Source organism: Enhydra lutris, unplaced genomic scaffold (assembly GCF_002288905.1).
Source record: "Enhydra lutris kenyoni isolate GAN:26980312 unplaced genomic scaffold, ASM228890v2 scaffoldscaffold69, whole genome shotgun sequence".
Taxonomy (NCBI): domain Eukaryota; kingdom Metazoa; phylum Chordata; class Mammalia; order Carnivora; family Mustelidae; genus Enhydra; species Enhydra lutris.
Genome location: NW_019154153.1, coordinates 92,065 through 114,001, shown reverse-complemented (window position 1 = coordinate 114,001; position 21,937 = coordinate 92,065). Strand labels below are relative to the sequence as shown.

General features: G+C 39.0%; 1 protein-coding gene across 3 annotated transcripts in view; it reads left to right on the top strand.

The window, feature by feature from the left end:
* The window catches only part of LOC111159737 (ubiquitin specific peptidase 18), a 57,999-nt gene that overhangs the window by 9,286 nt on the left and 26,776 nt on the right, over positions 1–21,937 (top strand). For 2 of the 3 annotated variants that reach the window (XM_022522312.1, XM_022522311.1), the window contains exons 2-4: positions 8,449–8,707; positions 10,769–10,865; positions 17,690–17,835. In XM_022522312.1, the coding sequence (XP_022378020.1) occupies positions 8,650–8,707; positions 10,769–10,865; positions 17,690–17,835 (301 nt within the window). In that variant the 5' untranslated portion in view covers positions 8,449–8,649. Of the gene's footprint in view, positions 1–8,448; positions 8,708–10,768; positions 10,866–17,689; positions 17,836–21,937 lie in introns of those variants that run through there. The other variant, XM_022522313.1, reaches the window with a different exon arrangement.

Genomic DNA, 21,937 nt, shown 5'->3' with positions numbered 1-21,937 from the left:
CCTGTGGAATATGTAAAGAATATCCAGGTAAAAATGAGCTGAAAAAAGACTACCAAGCAGTGTACCAAGTAAATAAAAATGAACACATATTAAACAACATAAAATAAAAGACATAATATGAAAAACCTAAAACATGGAAATATCAGTCACTCGCACCTATGGCCAGGACATTCAATGAAAGTGGCACTGTATCCAGAGGAATTCTAACCATTACATGAAGACTTAAATTTTTTAGACGAAGTAGAAAAGCCTGAAAGTGTGGCTTCAGTGTCATTATACAGCCAACATCTGCTCCTTGGCTTCAATTCTGGCCCCAGTGTTTGAAAGTCCAATTAACAAAACACCACTTAAGTAGCATTTCTGGTGTCCTTGGACTTGTGCATGATCAAGTGATCACATTGGTTACAACGATGTGTAATCAGTGTGACAAAAGGGAGGTCACATGGATTAGCTGTTAATATCTGAGTACATGTAGTGGCAAATACTACACACATGATTGAGGGTAGAAAATCTCATATAGGGGCACCTGGGTGGCTCAGTGGGTTAAGCCTCTGCCTTCAGCTCAGGTCATGATCTCAGGGTCCTGGGATCGATCCCTGCATTGGGCTCTCTGCTCATCAGTGAACCTGCTTCTCCCTCTCTCTGCCTGCCTCTCTGCCTACTTGTGATCTCTCTCTGTCAAATTAATGAATAAAATCTTAAAAAAAAAAAAAAAGAAAATCTCATATACTTTTATGTTGAAATATAAGAGCATAATTTTTAGTGCATAAGTTAAATGTTGCAATAATGGATAGTTTAGGCCATGCTTTTATGTATAAAACTATTATTTTAAAGTCTTAAAGAAATTGAAAATTAATACATAAAGAGAATAAATTTACTAAATAGTGTATGAGGTATCTTTTTAAAAATTTTAAAAAATTATTTATTTATTTAAATTTATTTGATAGAGATTACAAGTAGGCAGAGAGGCGGGCAGAGAGAGGGGGAAGCAGGCTCCCTGCTGAGCAGAGAGCCCGATGCGGGACTCCATCCCAGGATGCTGGGATCATGACCTGGGGTGAAGGCAGAGGCTTTAACCCACTGAGCCACCCAGGCGCCCAGTGTATGAGTTATCTTTTGGGGGTTTACGGCTATTTATTATTATTATTATTATTATTATTATTTTTAATTTTAAAGATTTTATTTATTTGTCAGAGACAGAGAGAGAGCACAAGCGAACACAGGCAGAATGGCAGGCAGAGACAGAGAGAGAAGCAGGCTCCCTGCCAAGCAAGGAGCTCAATGTGGGACTCAATCCCAGGACGCTGGGATCATGACCTGAGCTGAAGGCAGCCGCCCAACCAACTGAGCCACCCAGGCGTCCCTTACAGCTATTTATTAAATTAAAAAGTAATTTCAACTAATAAAGTTAAGAATGTATCACTTCTATGCTTTATAAAATTGGTATACCTGCATTCATAATACTGAAGAAAATAATCTTTAAGAATTTATTTTTAAATTCCTATAAATCATTTTTTAAATTTTATCTTCTTTTTTTCAGTGTTGCAAGATTCATTGTTTATGCACCACACCCAGTGCTCCATCCATTATGTGCCCTCCTTAAATCATTTTTTAAAAAGATTTTATTTATTTATTTGACAGAGCACAAGTAGGCAGAATGGCAGGCAGAACGGGCAGAAGGAGAAGCAGGCTTCCTGCTGAGCAAGGAGCCCAATGTGGGACTCGATTCCAGGACCCTGGTATTATAACCTGAGCTGAAGGCAGACATTTAACCAACTGAGCCACCCAGGCACCCCAGTGCATCTCTCTTTAAGGACTCCTCATCATAGTTAGTTAAAACTGAGTGTTGTTGGGGAAAATAGACAAAGTGACTTGTCATAAATTCAGATTTGTCGTTCGTGTTAGTTCTGTCTTAACTGCTTGAGCTGTGGCATGAGATCTCTACAGAGTGAATGATTCTTTCTGGCATATGTTAGACTATGTCTTCCTCAGACCATTAGCCTTGACCCCAAGTCCCAATTAATTACTTAATTAATTAATAACAAAGCCCTTAGGAAACCTCTTCATCCCCAAACTAGACTGTTGCTAGCAATAACACAATAACACAGTCTTCACTTGTTTCATCCTTCTGCCTCCCCACCAGAGGTCAGTCATTACTTGATCCTTGTGGTTTCACTATTTATTTAAAAAGTTTTATTACACACATATATACTGATGCCTAAACAACATAATATTCCATTTTCCCTGAGTTTGAATATATTTTGACTCAACAGTATGTTTCTAAGAGTCCCCATACTATGACATGTGCTATAGTTCCTTCAAATGCAACTGATGAATATTATTTCATTTGTATAAATTTATTACCACTTAGGTACCCATTCTTCTGTCTTTTGGGTTGAGTGCTTGCATTTTTTCCATGTCTTTGCTATTATAAGTAGTACTGCCAAGAACATTCTTATATATGTCTCCAGGGAAAAATGAGAATTTCTCTTGGAATTTTTGGGTTGAAGTTAAGTGAATGTTTAACTTTTTTTAAATTTAAATTCGATTAGCCAAGTTACAGTATACCATTGGTTTTTGATATAATGTTCAATGATTCCTCGGTTCAGTATAACACCCAATGAATGTTTAACTTTACAAGATAATGACAAAATGTTTTCCCAAGTGATTGCACCATTTTACACCCCTCTCCTGATAGTGTATAAATGATCTTATTTATTTACATCCCCTCCAAAACTTGATTCAGTCAGAATTCTTAATTGTTGCCAACTGAATAGTATAAAATGGTATCTCACTGTGGTCATGATTTGCATTTACCTGACTACTGGTGACCAGTTACTTTTTTTATTTTATTTATTTATTTATTTATTTTTATTTTTATTTTTTATTTATTTTTTTTAATTTTTTAAATTTTTTTAATTTTTAAATTTTTTTTATTTTTTTATTTTTTTTAAGATTTTTTTTTTTAATTTATTCATTTGACAGATAGAGATCACAAGTAGGTAGAGAGACAGGCAGAGAGAGAGGAGGAAGCAGGCTCCCCGCTGAGCAGAGAGCCCGATGCGGGGCTCGATCCCAGGACCCTGGGATCATGACCTGAGCCGAAGGCAGAGGCTTTAACCCACTGAGCCACCCAGGCGCCCCTGACCAGTTACTTTTTATAAAAATTACAATTTTGGAACTTTTACATTTTATTCTAGTCCTAGGTTGGACTCATCTATGCAAATCTGCTTTTATAATCCTTTGTACACTTTTCCCCACATTTTCCTCCCCCAACCACTGATCTTTTCTTTTTTTTTTTCATTTTTAAAAAAATTTTTTTTCAGTGTAACAGTATTCATTGTTTTTGCACCACACCCAGTGCTCCATGCAATCCCTGCCCTCTCTAATACCCACCACCTGATTCCCCCAACCTCCCACCCCCCACCCCTTCAAAACCCTCAGATTGTTTTTCAGAGTCCATAGTTTCTCATGGTTCACCTCCCATTCCAATTTCCCTCAACTCCCTTCTCCTCTCCATCTCCCCTTGTCCTCCATGCTATTTCTTATGCTCCACAAATAAGTGAAACCATATGATAATTGACTCTCTCTGCTTGACTTATTTCACTCAGCATAATCTCTTCCAGTCCTGTCCATGTTGCTACAAAAGTTGGGTATTCATCCTTTCTGATGGAGGCATAATACTCCATAGTGTATATGGACCACATCTTCCTTATCCATTCGTCCATTGAAGGGCATCTTGGTTCTTTCCACAGTTTGGCGACCGAACCACTGATCTTTTCATATCACTTGCCTTGCCTCAAGGTGCCCCTTATTTCAAACCATACCCTTTCTTCTTTAATAAACCCAATTCCTAAAAACAAAACATAACAAAACCAAATAAGTTCAATTCCAGACTCACCTTTTTTCCTCATGAAAACCTGTCCTTGTAAACATCAGTGAACTTAGGTTATTACATTTAACCACTGAGTCCTGATGGTTTGTTCACACTGCACTGTCATTGTATAAACTGGTACAAGGCCTTTAGCAACAGTATTAAGAACCTTAAACTTTGGGGATGCCTGGGTGGCTCAGTTGGTTAAGCAGTTGCCTTTGGCTCAGGTCATGATCCCAGCATCCTGGGATCGAGTCCCACATCGAGCTCCTTGCTCGGCAGGGAGCCTGCTTCTCTCTCTGTCTCTGCCTGCCACTCTGTCTGCCTGTGCTCACTCTCTCTGACAAATAAATAAATAAAATCTTTAAAAAAAGAACCTTAAACTTTGTACACTTTGACCTTATAATTACATTTCTTTTTTTAAATTTAAATTAAATTAGCCAACATGTCATACATCATTAGTTTCAGATGTAGTGTTCAATAATCCATCAGTTGTGTATAACACCCAATGCTCATCACATCCTGTGACCTCCTTAATGCCCATCACCCAATTACCCCATTGTAATTACATTTCTAAGAATCTGTTTTAACGTTTGATTTAACATCTGGTTGTTTCTTTTCTTTCTTTCTTTCTTCCTTTCTTTCTTTCTTTTTTTTTTAACAGCTGGTTGTTTCTAATGGTCAAATAAATTGGAGGGCTGCAGAGTTACTGGCATGGAGTCAGAGAAACAACTGAGGAAACCTTTCATAAGTGCCTCTGAGTGGAGAGAAGGGAGACATAGAGAAGACAATATAATTTATGTTTCCCAGCTTAGACCTGGGCACGGACCTGGGCACAGAACCCTGGACAGAGAGCAGTTGTAGGCGGAAATATAAGCCCTTTCGGAAGGAGTTCAGTGAAATCAAAGGGCACAAGGCAGTTGGAGGAGCTGGGCATGTATCCCACTTCCACATCAAGCCCCTACTTGGAAAGAGGAGGGAACCTTAATTCATTAATTGTTTTACCTTGCATTGCCTTGCGGTACTCCGCGGATACTCTGGAGTGGTAGTGGCAGTGTACAATAATTGTCACTTGTTCCAAAACACGTAAGAGTCTCCTCCTGAGAGTCTAAAATATGCTCGGGAGCATTTACAGGTGGCTGAAATCTGTGTTGTCAGGAGAAAGTAAGAGAGTAGGGGATTTGCTTTATGTGGTTAATATGACCTCATTTATAGCTAAGTTTTGTTGTGTCCGTGGACCTTTAGTTTGTACGAGGGACATCAAATAGGTAGAGAAAAGTTTTATGCCTAAAAATGTTCACTATGTGTATTTGTTATAATTGTAAAAAATTGAAAAATAACCAGAATATTCCACAATGTTTTATTGCTACATCAGTCATCAAAAGGTATTTATAAAGAGCTTGGGAAAAGTTATGTTATAATGTGAAATGAGAAAAACAGTAAAATATCAGCCATGTCAAAAATATTTAGGAAAGAGGACACCTGGGTGGCTCAGTTGGTTAAGTATTTGGTTCTTGATTTTGGCTCAGGTCATGATCTCAGGATCATGTGACCGAGCCCTAAATGGAACTTGGCATTAACTGTGGAACCTGCTTGGGGATTCCCTCTCCCTTTCCTATTCCTCTCCCGCTCTCTCTCTCTCTCTCAAAAAAAAAAAAAAAATACACACACACACACACACATAAATAAATGTTTGTTTGTTTGTTTGTTTGCTTATTTATAGGAAAAAAGATTGTTACATACCAAGTAGTGGTTATCCCTAGGTCCTGGGACAATGAGTGATTCATGTTTTTTTCATTTTGTATTTCTACATTTTACAAATATTCTTCATAAGTTAGCATTATTTGAGAAAAACAACCTTAAAAATTATAATGAAAATCTTAAAAAATACATATATTTTTTTCCTTGGTGGGCATTTGTGTATGTACAAGGGAACTGTTTTCTCTAGGAACAGCAGTGATTTCTCTTTCCAGCTGCCGTGGTAATTCTCCAGAATACATTATTCAGTGGGACATATTTGAATGCTTCCACTTGAATTAAAATGAATAACTAGAAAGAATCACAGGCTTCGGGTTTGGGAGGCAAACAAGAGATCTCACACGCCACCCACCCTTCAATTCCTTTCTGCACTCTCTCTTTCAAGGGCTAGCCCAGCTTCTGCTTACTGACAAATTACTGCTGCTGGAGTTGACTTTCTTTATTTTGAAATTAAATCTATTTCTTAGTAGTTTTCACATTTTAGGTAGTTTGACCTCCTCCATCCTCATGCCCCAAAGACAAGAAATCTAAGTAAGTCTAATTATATCACTTCCACATGATAGCCTTTTAAGTATTTGAACACATTTCTTTGTTCCATACAAGTCCTTATTCTTTCATGTGTTCATTAATTCATTCAGTGGTTATTTACTGAATGCCCACAAAACTCTGTGCTAAGTGTAAAGGAAGCAGTTGAAGATACACACTCCCTGCCTTCCAGATGCTCACAGTTTAGGGTCTCAGGTCAGATGCTGAAACTCTGAGATGGGTATGCAGGAGATTATTGGGGAGTACCCTTGGGAACAACATCTGGGAGACGTGAGCAAAGCAGGGAAAGAGAGGGAAGGGCTGCCAAATAGTTGCAGCAGAGGCCTCAGCTGTTCTTAAGGGAACTCTGGGGCTGGCTGACCCTTCAAAGCTATTTCATCTTGAGGCAAGGTGGTAAGATTTTATACCTGCTATTGTCCAGTCATTGTATAGGGATAAACTTCTTTTCAAGGGTAGATTATTGGACAGGGACTGAGTGGGGAGCTGTTAAGCTGTGTTCCTCTCAGCCTAAGAAATCATGTTGGTCCTGCAGGAAGAGTGTGAGTGGTGCATCACTGTCCAGAACAAGTGGAGAGATAGCTATTCCCCACAATAGAATATAGTGAACCAATTACTTGATTAGCTCTGAGTACAAGGTGTATGGACACACAGACAACATGTAGGCTTCATGTGAGGAGTCAGGACAGGCTTCCCAGGAAGTCAAGGGTATGGATAGCAAGGAGAGTGCTTGTGAGCGGCCTTTAGGTGGTGGAGTTGACAGTCCTCGATGATTGTTTGGGCCAGGGAGTGAGGAGAAAGGAGACACCCAGGTTTCTGATCTGGACCCCCTTGGTTCATATTGTGCTATTTGCCAGAGTAGAGAACCTGTGGGAAAGAGTTATATGGCAGTCTGTTCTGAAGAAGAAAATGGAAACATGTGAGACAAAGGTAAGGAGTATCTAGCCTAGTTGTCATTTCTAGCCCTAGAGCTCTATAAGTCAAACATTTCTTTCCAAGACTTGTCTGTTTTTTTTTTTTTTTTTTTTTTTTAAATTTTGTTAGTTAACATACAGTGCAGTAGGGGCATCTCAGTGACTCAGTTGGTTAAGTGTCTGCCTTCAGCTCAGGTCATGATCCCAGAGTCCTGGGATTGAGCCCTGCATCAGGCTCCCTCCTCGTGGGGGGCCTGCTTCTCCCTCTACCCCTCACCCCACTCTTGTGGTCTCTTTCTCACTCTGTTTAAAAAAAAAACCAGACAGTGCAGTATTGGTTTTTGGAGTAGAATTCAGTGATTCTTTACTTACATATAACCCAGTGCTCATCACAAGTCAGCCCTTTTTTCCTCTCCCCCTCCTTCCCTCCCTTTCTAAAATTTTAATTTAAATTCCATTTAGTTAACATATAGTGTATTATTAGTTCAGGGGTAGAATGTGGTGATTCATCAGTTGCGTATAACACCCAGTGCTCATTATATCAAGTGCCCTTCTTAATGTCCATCACCCAGTTACCCCATCACCCCATCCACCTCCCCTCCAGCAACCTTGTTTGTTTCCTATAGCTAAGAGTCTCTTAAGGTTTGCGTCTCTCTCTGTTTTTTTTTTTTTTTTAATTTAAGATTTTATTTAGTTTTTTGCCAGAGAGAGAACAATCAGGGGGAGCTGCAGAGGGAGAGGAAGAAGCAGGCTCCTTGCTGAGCAGGAAGCCAGATGTGGGGTCTGATCTCAGGACCTTGGGATCATGACCTGAGCTGAAGGCAGATGCCCAACCGACTGAGCCACCCAGGCACCCCCCTCTCTCTGTTTCTATCTTATTTTATTTTTCCTTCCCTTATGTTCATCTGTTTTGTTTCTTAAATTCCACATATAAGTGAAAACATATGGTATTTGTCTTTCTCTGATTGACTTATTTTAGTTATCATAATACCCTCTAGTTCCATCCATGTCATTGCAGATAAGTGCCTTCTTTAACACCCATCACCCATCTAGCCCATCTCCCCCAAATCTCCCTCCATCAACCCTCAGTATGTTCTCTTCCCTTAAGAGTCACTTATTGCTTGTTTTCCTCTCTCCTTTTTCTCTTTTCCCCCTTCCCATATGTTCATCTACTTTCTTTCTTAAATTCCACATATGAATGAGATCATATGGTATTTGTCCTTCTCCGACTTATTTCATTTAGCGTAATACACTAGAGTTCCATCCACATCCGACTTGTCTCTTTGGAATTAGAACTGATCACATGAATATGCTTTCCCTCTTCCCTTATCCTTACCTACTTGTGGTGTGTTTTCACAGAACTCCCACCAACGCTGACTTATGTGAGCTCTTCCTGGAGTGTGCAGTCCTGAAGACAGGCTGGGCAGCCAGTGTCCTGGGGATTTTGGAGTGATCGCTAATGAGTCAGGTGCTGGAATCCCTGAGGAAATTTGCCAGTGCGTCCTGGCTGAGTCTCAGCATTTCTCAGCAGAACCCATTGAGAAGAAGGAAGAGAACAACATGAAGAGGAAGAAGGAGCAGCTAAAGGAGCGCCTCAGTGCCTGGGACTCTCCCCATGGTCATTAGATTCCTCACATTTTTCTCTTTTTGATTGCATAGAAATGCTTTGCTCACCCACTATACTCTGAAGTAGTAGATCTTTGTGGTTAAAAACTCCTGATTTCTTATGCCTCCATTTCTGCATCTGTAAAATGGGAATAATCATAGTACTGAGCACATAGGGTTGTTGGGAGGGGTAAGTGAGATAATCTGTGGAAAGTGCTTTGAGTTATAGCTTGGCATATAACAGCAGCCAGCATTAGTTCTTGCCTTTACTGTTACACCTGTGTGCTAGGATATCTAGAGGCAAGGTTCTTCTTTCTGCTGATTCAGGAGCCAAAATCTGTGATTACTTGCTGTCCCTGGATTTTTTTCATCTTAATCACACACTCAAAACTACTTCCTCAGGAACTCTGAGATTAGTGGTATTCCCTCTCTCTTAAATTACTCACCTTGTGCGGTCAGCTGTGTCCAAGTTGAGTTGGGAAAAGAGAGGTTGGTTCCTAGTACATCAGAGAAATACTGTCTTTTGGTTTTCTCACATCTTTCTTCATAGGTTCCTTTTGGCATCTGGCCTCTGGAAGTGAGCTTAGATTAGTGAATTTCCCCCAGAGCTCCCCACCCCCCGATTTCTTTCAGCCTTTCCACTGGAGTCTGAAATAGACTAGCTAGGAAATTACTTTTATCTATGAGCTCCATAGATGCTCATTCCGACTCAACTCTGTAGGGAACAGCTTGAGTGGGAAGAACTCAAAATGCTCCCAGTTATGCTTTCTGTAGTGTTTCTTTCTTTGTCTTTGCTCTTATAACAATTGCTTGTACTACTCATTTGACATTGCATAATACTGTTTCTTTTTTTAAATTTTATTTTATTTTTTCAGTGTTCCAAGATTCATTGTTTATGAACCACACCCAGTGCTCCATGCAATACTCGAACTCCTTAATACCCACCACTGGGCTCACCCATACCCCCACCTCCTCCCCTCTAAAACACTCAGTTTGTTTCTCAGAGTCCCCAGTCTCTCGTGGTTCGTCTCCCCCTCTGATTTCCCCCAATTCACTTTTCCTTTCCTTCTCCTAATGTCGTCCATGTGATTCCTTATGTCCCACACTGCTGGTGGGAATGCAAGTTGGTGTAGCCACTGTGGAAAACAGTGTGGAGATTCCTCAAAAATTAAAAATAGAGCTACCTTGTGACCCTGTAATTGCACTACGGGTATTTACCCCAAAGATACAGATGCAGTGAAAAGAAGGGCCATATGTACACTAATGTTTATAGTAGCAATGTCTACAATCACCAAACTGTGGAAAGAGCTAAGATGCCTTTCAACAGACAAATGATAAAGATGTGGTCCATATATACAATGGAATATTACTCAGCCATCAGAAAGGATGAATGCCCAACTTTTCTGTCAACATAGACAGGACTGGAGAAGATTATGCTGCATGAAATAAGTCGAGCAGAGAAAGTCAATTATAATAGTGTTTCTTGTGACAACTCTCTTTTCCTAATGAATTATTAAAAGTTTTACTGCTGGATGTGAGGGTGATCTGGCTGTGAGATCTGTCACCTCATTGATTTCCAGGGTTGATTTGGCTGATCTGGCTGTCAAGGCAGGTGTCCCCTTCCTCCCTCAACACTCCACATGCATCCCTCCTGAAGCTGCATGCTCATTCCAAAGAGGACAACTTTCCCCGATACAGGAGGGCTGTTTTTCTGTCAAGGGTATACAAGTCACTGTGCTCCCCTTCTAGAACCTCCAAACAAGCTCTCCAGGTCTGTTTGTAGGAGAACATAAGGTAGTCAAGCTTCCAAGACTCCACAGACATCCAAATAAGGCACTGCAGGTGGCACTTTGACTTTCTTTAAAAAAGTTTTACTGCTATTTTGTTTTTCAGAATCGCATGCTTTATCGCTCCTCTCCAGTTTGTTTGCAAGCTCTTTTGTGAAGTCTTTGTACCTCTGAGAGTATTTTGCAGGATTTCATGACCTTGGTAGATCTTAGAAAACCATCTGATTTTTGTTAAGTCCCTTAGCTTGCCCTTGTCCTCAGTATGTTTTTTTCTTTTCCCCGTATAGGCCTGGTTGGTTTACACAACATTGGCCAGACCTGCTGTCTTAACTCCCTGATTCAGGTATTAATTATGAATGTGGGCTTCACGAAGATATTGAAGAGGTAAGACTAACATGTATATTATTCTGCATTTTCATATGTTCAATTTTTCACAGTGACTTATACTTTAAAAAAATCTTCTTTGAATGGTTGCCAGAAAAAAGATCTTGTTCTAAACAATCTAGACTACACTCTGTAACCACCTAAGAAGTTTAAAAAGAAATATGAATACCTATTTCCACCACCAGATATTTGGTTTTGGTTGGTCTAGGGTGGGGTTCAGGTACTGGTACTTTTATTTTTTACTTTAATTAATTAATTTTTTGTTTTGTTTTTAAATTTAAAATCCATTTAATTAACATATAGTTTATTACTAGTTTCAGAGGTAGAATTTCGTGGTTCATCAGTTGCATATAACAGCTAGTGCTCACTTCATCAAGTGCCCCCTTTAATGCCCATCACCCAGTTACCCACCTACCTTCCCTCCAACAAACCTGTTTGTTTCCTATAGTTAAGAGTCTCTTATGGTTTGTCTCCCTCTCCAATTTTGTCTTATTTTATTTTTCCTTCCCTCCCCCCTATGTTCACCTGTTTTTCTTCTTTTATTTTTTTAATTTTTTTATTTTTTATTATTATTGTTTTTTAATTTAAATTACTCTTATTATTTTTTAAATTTCTTTTCAGTGTTCCAGAATTCATTATTTATGCACTACACCCAGTGCTCCATGCAATATGTGCCCTCAACAATACCCACCACCAGGCTCATGCAATCTCCCACCCTCCTCCCCTCCAAAACCCTCAGTTAGTTCCTCAGAGTCCACAGTTCTCTCATGGTTCATCTCCCCCTCCAATTTCCCCCAACTCCCTTCACCTCTCCATCTTCCCATGGCCTCCGTGTTATTCCTTATGCTTCACAAATAAGTGAAACCATATGATAATTGACTTTCTCTGCTTGACTTATTTCACTCAGCATAATCTCTTCCAGTCCCGTCCATGTTGCTACAAAAGTTGGGTATTCATCCTTTCTGAGGGAGGCATAATACTCCATAGTATAAATGCACCACATCTTTATCCATTCGTCCGTTGAAGGGCATCTTGGTTCTTTCCACAGTTTGGTGACTGTGGCCTTTGCTGCTATGAACATTGGGGTACAGATGGCCCTTCTTTTCACTACATCTGTGTCTTTGGGGTAAATACCCTGTAGTGCAATTGCAGGGTCATAGGGAATCTCTATTTTTAATTTCTTAAGGAATCTCCACACTGGTTTCCAAAGTGGCTGCACCAACTTGCATTCCCACCAATAGTGTAAGAGGGTTCCCCTTTGTCCACATCCTCTCCAACACATGTTGTTTACTGTCTTGTTAATTTTGGTCATTCTAACTGGTGTAAGGTGGTATCTCAATGTGGTTTTGATTTGAATCTCCCTGATGGCTGGTGATGATGAACATTTTTTCATGTGTCTTTTAGCCATTATTATTGTTTTTTACATTTTATTTTTTCAGTGTTCCAAGATTCATTGTTTATGCACCACACCCAGTGCTGCATGAAATATCTGCCCTCCTTAAAACCCACCACAAGACTCACCCATCCCGCCACCCCCTTCCCTTCCAAAACCCTCAGTTTGTTTCTCAGGGTCCACAGTCTCTTCTGGTTCATCTCCCCCTCCGATTTCCCCCAATTCACTCTTCCTATTTTTCTCCTAATGTTGTCCGTGTTATTCCTTATGTTCCACAAGTAACTGAAACCATATGATAATTGATTTCTCTGCCTGACTTATTTCACTCAGCATAATCTCCTCCAGTCCCATCCATGTTGATACAAAAGTTGAATGTTCATTTTTTCTGATGGAGGTGTAATATTCCATTGTATATATGAACCACATCTTCAACCATTCATCTGTTGAAGGGCGTCTTGCCTCTTTCCACAGTTTGGTGATTGTGGCCATTGCTGCTATGAACTTTGGGGTACATATGGCCCTTCTTTTCACTGCATCTGTATCTTTGGGTAAATACCCGGTAGTGCAATTGCAGGGTCATAGGGTAGTTCTATTTTTACTTTCTTAAAAAAATCTCCACACTGTTTTCCACAGTGGCTACACCAACTTGCATTCCCACCAATACTGTAAGAGGTTTCCCCTTTCTCCACATCTTTGCCAACACTTGTTTCTTGTCTTATTAATTTTGGCCATTCTAACTGGTGTAAGGTGGTATCTCAATATGGTTTTGATTTGAGTCTCCCTGATGGCTAATGATGATGAACATTTTTTCATGTGTCTGTTAGCCATTTGTATATCTTCTTTAGAGAAGTGTCTGTTCATGTCTTCTGCCCATTTTTGATATGTTTATCTGTTTTTAGGGTGTTGAGTTTGAGAATTTCTTTATAGATCTTGGATATCAGCCCTTTATCTGTAGTGTCATTTGTGAATATCTTCTCCCATTCCATTGGTTGCCTCTTTGTTTTGTTGACTGTTTCCTTTGCTGTGCAGAAGGTTTTTATCTTGTTTAAGTCCCAAAAGTTCATTTTCGCTTTTGTTTCTTTTGCCTTTGGAGACGTGTCTTGAAAGAAGTTGCTGTGTCTGATGTCAAAGAGGTTACTGCCTATGTTCTCCTGTAGGATTTTGATAGAATCCTGCCTCATGTTGAGGTCTTTTATCCATTTCAAGTTCATTATTGTGTAAGGTGTAAGAGAATGGTCGATTTTCATTCTTCTATACATAGCTGTCCAATTTTCCCAGCACCATTTATTGAAGAGACTGTCTTTTTTTTTCCCCACTGGATATTTTTTCCTGCTTTGTCAAAGATTATTTGACCATAGAGTTGCAGGTCCATATCTAGACTCTCTACTCTATTCCACTGGCCTGTGTATCTGTTTTTGTGCCAGTACCATGCTGTCTTGGTGATCACAGCTTTGTAATAAAGCTTGAAATCAGGCAACATGATGCCCCTGTTCTGTTTCTTAAATTTCATGTATGGGCACTGGTACTTTTAAAGACTCCCCAGGTGATTTGAAACTACAGCCAGGATTGACAGCCACTGATTTGGTTAAAACAGTGTTGGGACTAGATCAATATCAGAAATTTCAGAGAAGGAATAAATCAACAAGTAGGTCCCTGCATCTCTCCATTGATTTCGCTCAAACAGAACACACACACACACACACACACACACACACACACACACAGTGTATATATGTGTGTATATATATTTATACATGTACATACTTCATCACACATTCTTTTAAAAAATGTTTATTTACTTATTAATTGATTAAATTATTTTTAGTAAGTTTTTTCTTGCCACTAGATTTTTTTTAAGTTCTTAATTAATTAATTAATTAATTAATTTTAAAAATGTTTTTATTTATTTATTTGACAGACAGAGATCACAAGTAGGCAGAGAGGCAGGCATAGAGAGAGGAGGAAGCAGGCTCCCTGCTGAGCAGAGAGCCCGATGCAGGGCTTGATCCCAGGACCCCAGGATCATGACCTGAGCCGAAGGCAGAGGCTTTAACCCACTGAGCCACCCAGGCGCCCCTGAGTTTTTAATTTAAATGCCAGTTAGTTAACACACCATGTAATATTAGTTTCAGGGGTTCAGTATAGTGATTCAACACTTCCCTACATCACTTGGTGCCCACCACAAGTGCCCTCCTTAATCTGCGTCATATATTTCACCCATCCCCCTACCCACCTCCCTTCTAGTAACCAGCATTTTGTTCTCTGTAGTTAAGAGTCTGCTTCTTAGTTGACCCCTCTCTTTCTTTTTACCCCATGCTCATTTTTTTTTAAATTCCATAAATTAGTGCAATCATATGGTATTTGTCTTTCTCTGACTGACTTATTTTCATTTAGGATATTATTACTTCCTCTATCTGTGTTGTTGCAAATGGCAAGAATTCATTCTTTTTTATGGCAAAGTAATATTCCATTATATCACACACATATGCACACCTCTTTGGTTAGGCTTATTCCTTGATATCTTATGGTTTTTGGTGCAATTGTAAAGGTGATTGATTCCTTTATTTCTCTTTCTTCTGCCTCCTTGTTAGTGTATAGAAATGCAACTGATTTTTGTGCATTGATTTTATATCTTGCCACTTTGCTGAGTTCCTGTATCCATTCTAGCAGTGTTTTGGTGGAGTCTTTTGGGTTTTCCACATAGAGTATCATGTCATCTGTGAAGTGTGAGTGTTTGACTTCTTTTCCTATTTGGATGCCTTTTATTTCTTTTTGTTGCCTGATTGCTGAGGCTAGGACTTCTGGTACTATGTTGAACAGCAGTGATGAGAGTGTTCTGTCTCTGTCCTGTTCATGACCTTAGGGGAAAAGCTCTCAGGTTTTCTCCATTGAGGTTGATATTTTATTATGATAGACTGTCTTTTTTCATCTCTTATTACAGTCTTTGGTTTAAAATAGTTTGTCTGATACAAGGATGGCTACTCCAGCTTTGTTTGGGTGTCCATCGGCATGATAAATTTTTCTCCACTCCTTCACTTTCAATCTGGAGGTGTCTTTGGGCCTAAAGTGAGTGTCTTGTAAGCAGCTTATTGATGGGTCTTGTGTTTTTATCCTTCCTGATACCCTGTATTTTTATTGGAGCATTTAGTCCATTTATATTCAGAGTAATTATTGAGAGATATGAACTGAGTGCCATTGTATTACCTGTACAGTTGCTGTTCGTGTAGATTGTCTCTGTTCCTTTCCGGTTTTTGTTACTTTTGGGCTCTCTGTTCATTCAAGGGATACCCTTTGATAATTCTTGTAGGGCTGGTTTAATGTTCACAAATTCTTTTAGTTTTTGTTTGTCCTAGAAACTCTTATAGCTATTTTATTCTTAAATAAATTTTCTGTCCCCTGTTCTCCCTCTTCTTCTGGGACTCCTATAAAACAAATGTTATTACACTTAATAACTCAGTTCCTGAGTTCTGTAAGTCTATTCTCATGTTACATAATTCTTTTTTCTTTCTTTTGTTCAGCTTCATTGCTTTCCATTACTTTGTTTTCTAAGTCATTAATTCATTCCTCTGGTTCTTCCAGTCTGCTGTTCATTGCGTCAGGCAGGTTTCTAATTTCATTTATTGCACTCTTCATCTTTGTTTTTTTCTTTAACTCTTTTATCTCTGTGATAAGGGTCTCACTGATGTCTTTCATTCTCTTCTCAAGCCCAATGAGTATCCTTATGATCATTGCTTTAAGTTTTCCCTCAGGCATGTTACTTGTATCTGTTTCATTCAGATCTCTAGCTATGGCCTTACCTTGTTCTTTCATTTGGGATAAATTCCTGTGTCTTCCTGTTGTGTCTAAGTCTCTGCCTGCTTCTCTGTGTTAGAAAAGTCAGTTGTGTCTCCTCTTCCTGAAAGTAATGACCTAATAAAGAGAGGTCCCATAATGTCCAGGGCCTGCTGCTTCAGGGAGTGTCTCCTGTGTGTGCTGTATGTGCTCTGTTGTTGTTTTGGTTGCCCTATCCTTCAGGCCAGTCATTTAAAGAAGCTCTCCTTGCCTGCTGTGATCAGTGTTTTATCTCTGGCCTGAATTTTAACTAGGTGGTGAGTTTTAACTAGATGTGCCCTGGTTTGCTTGTGAAATGAGACCTGTCACCACCTCCTCCACAACTGAGGTCCTGCAGGACTCTCTGGTTGGGAGGTGTGCTATGGGCAGGGGTTTGTGCTGGTCTTCTGGGGGAGGGGCTCACCACTCTGGGACTTAGAGAAGCATGACTGAGAAGGGTTGTTTTACTGGAGCTCAGCGGGTCTTGGTGTAGGTAAGTTAGGCAGCCAGTGTTGATACACCTGCTTCCCACAGGTGGCTCTGTGTTCATGCTGAAGGGTGGGGGAGGGAAATGGTGCCACCTGGCTCTTTTATTCCTGAGTGATGTCCCTGTACATGCTTCCTCTCAGGAATGTGCTTTGAGAGGAGCAAATAATCTCCCCACTGTGTGCCCCAGGCATGCTTTAAATCCCTGTTTCCATGCTGTCTGCCCCTCAGGTTGTTTCCTGCCTTCTCTCCATGAACAGCACAGTGACCTCTAAGCTCTATCCCAGTCAAGCCCTCTGATCTTGGCTCTGGCCCTCTGATCTCTGGCTGTGGTTCCAGATGCTTATTGCAAGAACTCATGAAATTTTACCCCTATCATTTTCTAAACCAATGGCTTTGGGGAAATGTTCTCCTTGTGTGTTCTCCTGTGTACTCCTCTCTTTCTTCCCCTTCTCCATGACCATGGCTCCCTTCCCTCTGCAGCACCTGCAGTCTTTTTCTCCCCTAAACCACACCTCTGCACTTTCTACATTCTTTGATGTGGCCTCTTCTTTCCCTTTAGTTGTGGAGTTTGTCCTGTCTTCAGGTCTACTTGATAGTTATCTGGTTGTGTTCCCGGGACTAGTTGTGTTCCTCCTTCTATTGGCTTGGGCAATGAGAGATGCCTATAATTAAATAAGTTATTTAAAAAAACCCTGACATTCCTTCATGTCCTTTATTGCCAGGACCTAAATTGGTATTTGCCTTTTCACTTTGGAGTACTTCAGCCTGGACATTTTGCTGTATTGCCACATTGATGTGGACCCAGGACTCTCTTCATTTGCCCTTCATTTAAGTGTGATTATTGGGCAGAGTTGGGAGAGGGGTAAGGCAAGAGTTGTCTTATCCCCTCCTTGAAAAGATACTCTCCATAGCCAGTTAGCTAATTTGGTGCTTCTCAACCTTGTATATATTTAAATCATCTGGGAAACAAAAATTCTGATAACTGGGCCCCACCATCAGAAATTCTGACTAAAAAAAATTCTGATTTTGTTAGTCTCCCAAGTGGCCTGGAGTTCCCCCAAGTGAGTCCAGTATGCATCTAGCATTGGGAACTGTGGGGATAAGGAGGTTCATGGATGTTCTTATTTGGCAGGATAACAGTACCAAGGGGAACAGAAGAGCAGAGAAGAAGTGTCCCTTTCCAGTTGCTCTTACTACTGGAGAAGATGCAGGACAGCCGGCAGAAAGCAGTGCAACCTATGGAGCTTGCCCACTGTCTCCAGAAGTACAATGTTCCAAGTAAGATAGCCTTCTCAGCTCTGAAAGAGAGGGAGGGGGAAGAAGTTAGGAAGGGGAAGGAGGGGGAATGCCTCAATGAATGAGTCAGCTGCTGTTACCTCCTCTTCTTTGTTTTGGAAGCATTTGTGAAGGTATAGGTATTAGTTCTTTAGGTGTTTGGTAGAATTAAGCCAATTCTGGACCTACGCTTTTCTTTGTAAGAAGTTTCAAAATGACTGATTCAGTCATTTTCCTTTTTACAGTTAGGGTCCTTTCTTTGGGTTAAACTGAGCTCCCTTTAGCAATTTCTTGTAAGGCAAGTGTAGTGGTGATGAACTTCCTCAGCATTTGTTTGGGTAAGTCTTTATCTCTCTCTCATTTCTAAAGTAAATTTTTCTTGACTGGCAGTGTTTTCCTTTTATCACTTTGAATATGTCATTCCACTGTCTCTTGACATGTAAGGTTTGTGCTAAAAATTCCAATGATAGCCTTATGGGAGCTTCCCTTGTAAGTGATAAGGTCCCTTTCTCATAATGATTTTAATCCTTGTCATTGATTTTTTATTAAGTTCAATTAGCCAACATATAGTAAGTACATCATTAATTTCTGATGTAGTATTCAATGATTCATTAGTTGTTTGTCACTGATTTTTAAAAGTTTTGCTATTGATGTGTCTTGGAGAATATCTGTTTGAGTTGAATGTGTCTGGGGACCTAAGAGCTTCATGAACTTTGATGTCTAAATCTCTCCCTAGATTTGGGAAGTCTCAGCCACTATTTCTTTATTTTATAAAATTTTATTTACATTCAATTAATTAACATATAGTGTATTATTAGTTTCAAAAGCAGACTCATCAGTTGTGTATAACATCCAATGCTCATTATATTGGACATTTCCACCCCTTCTCTTCCAACAACCCTGGGTGTTTCCTCTAGTTAAGACTCTTTTATGGTTTATCTCCCTTTCTGACTTAATCTTGTTATATTTTCCCCTCCCTCCCTCTATACTCCTCCATTTTTTTTTTGTTCTTAGGTGTTTTATGATTTTGTCACTTTTTAAAAAATTTTATTTTATTTTTTCAGTGTTCCAAGATTCATTGTTTATACCCCACACCCAGGGCTCCATGCAATATGTGCCCTCCTTTAATACCCACCACCCGGCTCACCCATCCCCCCACCCCCTCCCTTCCCAAACCCTCAGTTTGTTTCTCAGCATCCACAGTACTCTCATGGTTCGTCTCCCCCTTCCATTTCTCCCAGTTCACTTTTCCTTTCCTTCTTCTAATGTCCTCCATGTTATTCTCTATGCTCCACAAGTAAGTGAAACCATATGATAATTGACTTTCTCTGCTTGACTTATTTCACTCAGCATAATCTCTTCCTGTCCCGTCCATGTTGATACAAAAGTTGGGTATTCATCCTTTCTGATGGAGGCGTAATATTCCTTTGTATATATGGACCATATCTTCTTTATCCACTCATCTGTTGAAGGGCATCTTGGTTTTTTTCCACAGTTTGGTGACTGGTCATTGCTGCTGTGATCACTGGGGTACAGATGGCCCTTCTTTTCACTACATCTGTATCTTTGTGGTAAATACCCAGTAGTGTAATTGCAGGGTCATATGGTAGCTCTATTTTTAATTTCTTAAGGAATCTCCACACTGTTTTCCAAAGTGGTTGCACCAACTTGCATTCCCACCAACAGTATAAGAGGGTTTCCCTTTCTCCACATCCTTTCCAGCACTTGTTGTTTCTTGTCTTGTTAATTTCAGCTATTCTAACTGGTGTAAGGTGGTATCTCAGTGTGGTTTTGATTTGAATTTCCCTGATGGCTAATGGTGTTGAACATTTTTTTCATGAAGGAAAACTTCCAGATTCTTTCTATGAAGCCAGCATTACCCAATCCCCACCCAGGCAAAGACCCCATCGAAAAGGAGAATCTCAGACCAATATCCCTGATGAATATGTTTTAGTTCTTCTTTGCCAATTTGAATGTTATTTCTTTCTGTTGTCTGAAAAATGAGGCTAGATTTCTAGTACTATGTTGGTGTTTTAAATTTTGGCCATTCTAATAGGTTTGTAGAGGTATCTCATTATTTTAATTTGCAATTTCTCTTTTTTATTATTTTTTCATTTATATTAAATTAGCCAAATATAGTACATCATTTGGTTTGATATAATATTCAATGATTCATTAATTCACTATAACACCCAGTGCTCATTATATCACCTGCCCTCTTTAATTCTCTTTAACATATGCCATGCACTACTTCATGTGCTTATTTGCCATTTGTATATCGTCTTTCATGGGATGTCTATTCATGTTTCTTATCCATTTTTTATTCAGGTTTTTTTTTGTCTTATTGTTGAGTTTGAAGAATTGTGTATTGTGGGTAACAGTCCTTTGTAAGATATGCCTTTTGGAAATATTTTCTCTCAGTCTGTGGCTTGTTGTCTCATGCTTTTGATAGTATCTTTCACAGAGCAGAAATGTTTATTTTTAATGAGGTCAGTATACCACTTCTCCCTTTTGTTGCTTGTACATTGGAGTTGCATTAAAAAGTAATCACCAAACACAAGTTCTTCTAGATTTTCTCCTGTATTATATTTAGGACCTCTATAGTTTTGCATTTTACATTTAAGTTTATTACACATTTTCAATTTGTTTTCTTAAGGGATTTAAGTTCTGTGTATAGATTCATTTATTTGCATGTGGATATTCTGGGTCTTTGCCTCTCCAAATAGACTTTAGAATCACTTTGTCAATATACACGGAATAAATTGCTGAGATCTTGACTGAAATTACAATGAGTCTATAGATCAAGATGTAAGAATTGGCACCTTGACAATATTGAATCCTTCTTTCCATGAACATGGGATATCTCTCCATTTATGTAATTCTTCTGATTTCTGTCATCAGAGTTTATAGTTTTTCTCATATAGATCTTGTACATATTTGGTTAGATTTATATCTAGGCATTTCATTTTCATGGTTTCTAATGTAAATAATATTATGCTTTTAATTTAAAATTCCCCTTAATAAAAAACTAATGATGTTCTCTATGTTGACTAGTTGAACATAATAATAAAAAAAGGGAAAAATCCCCAGTTCATTGCTGATATATATTTACCTGTATCTTTACCTTTATATATTTAACTTGTATCGAAGTTAGTTCCAGTTGTATCCAACTCCTAGTTCCAGGAGTTTTTTGTTGATTCTTCTGAAGTTTCTACATAGATGATCATGTCACCTGCAAATAAGGACACTCTTAATTTTTCTTTCCAATCAGTATACCCTTTATTTCCTCTCATTGTCTTACTGCATTAGCTAGGACTTCCAATTCCACATTGAAAGGAGTGGTGATAAGGGACACTATTGTCTTTTTCCTGATCTTAGCAGAAAAATTTCTCACCATTAAGTGTGATGTTGGCTGTAGGTTTTTTTGAAGATGTCCCTATCAAATTTAGGAAGCTCCTTTCAGTTTATAGTTGGCTGAGAGTTTTTATCATGAATGAATGTTGGATTTTGTCAGATGCTTTTTTGGCATCTATTAATAAAATCATTTGAATTTTGTTTTTAGTGTATTGATGTGATGGATTACATTAATTAGTTTTCAGATGTTGGGCTAGTCTTGCATACCTGGGGTAAATCTCACTTGTTTGTTGTATATAATTTTTATATTTTGTTGGATTCTATTTGCTAATATTTTCTTGTGGATTTTTGTATCTATGTTCATGAGAGATATTGACCTGTAGTATTCTTTCTTGCAATGTCTTTGTCTGGTTGTTGTATTAGGAGAATGGTAACCTTATAGAGCAAATTCCTCTGTTTCTATCTTGTGAAGAGTTTTTTTGAGAGCTGGTATAATTTATCCCATAAATGTTTGGTAGAATTCATCATTGAGCCCATTGGTGCTCTGTACATTTATCCTCATTCATTTTCCTTTTTATTCCTCAGACTGTATGACTTCATTGACCTGTTTTCAAGTTTGATAATTCTTTTTTTCTGCCAGATCAAGTCTGCTACTGACCACTTCTTGAAAACTCTTCATTTCTGTTACTGTATTTTTCAGTTCAAGAATTTCTATTTGGATTTTTAAAATAACTTTTTCTTTACTGATATT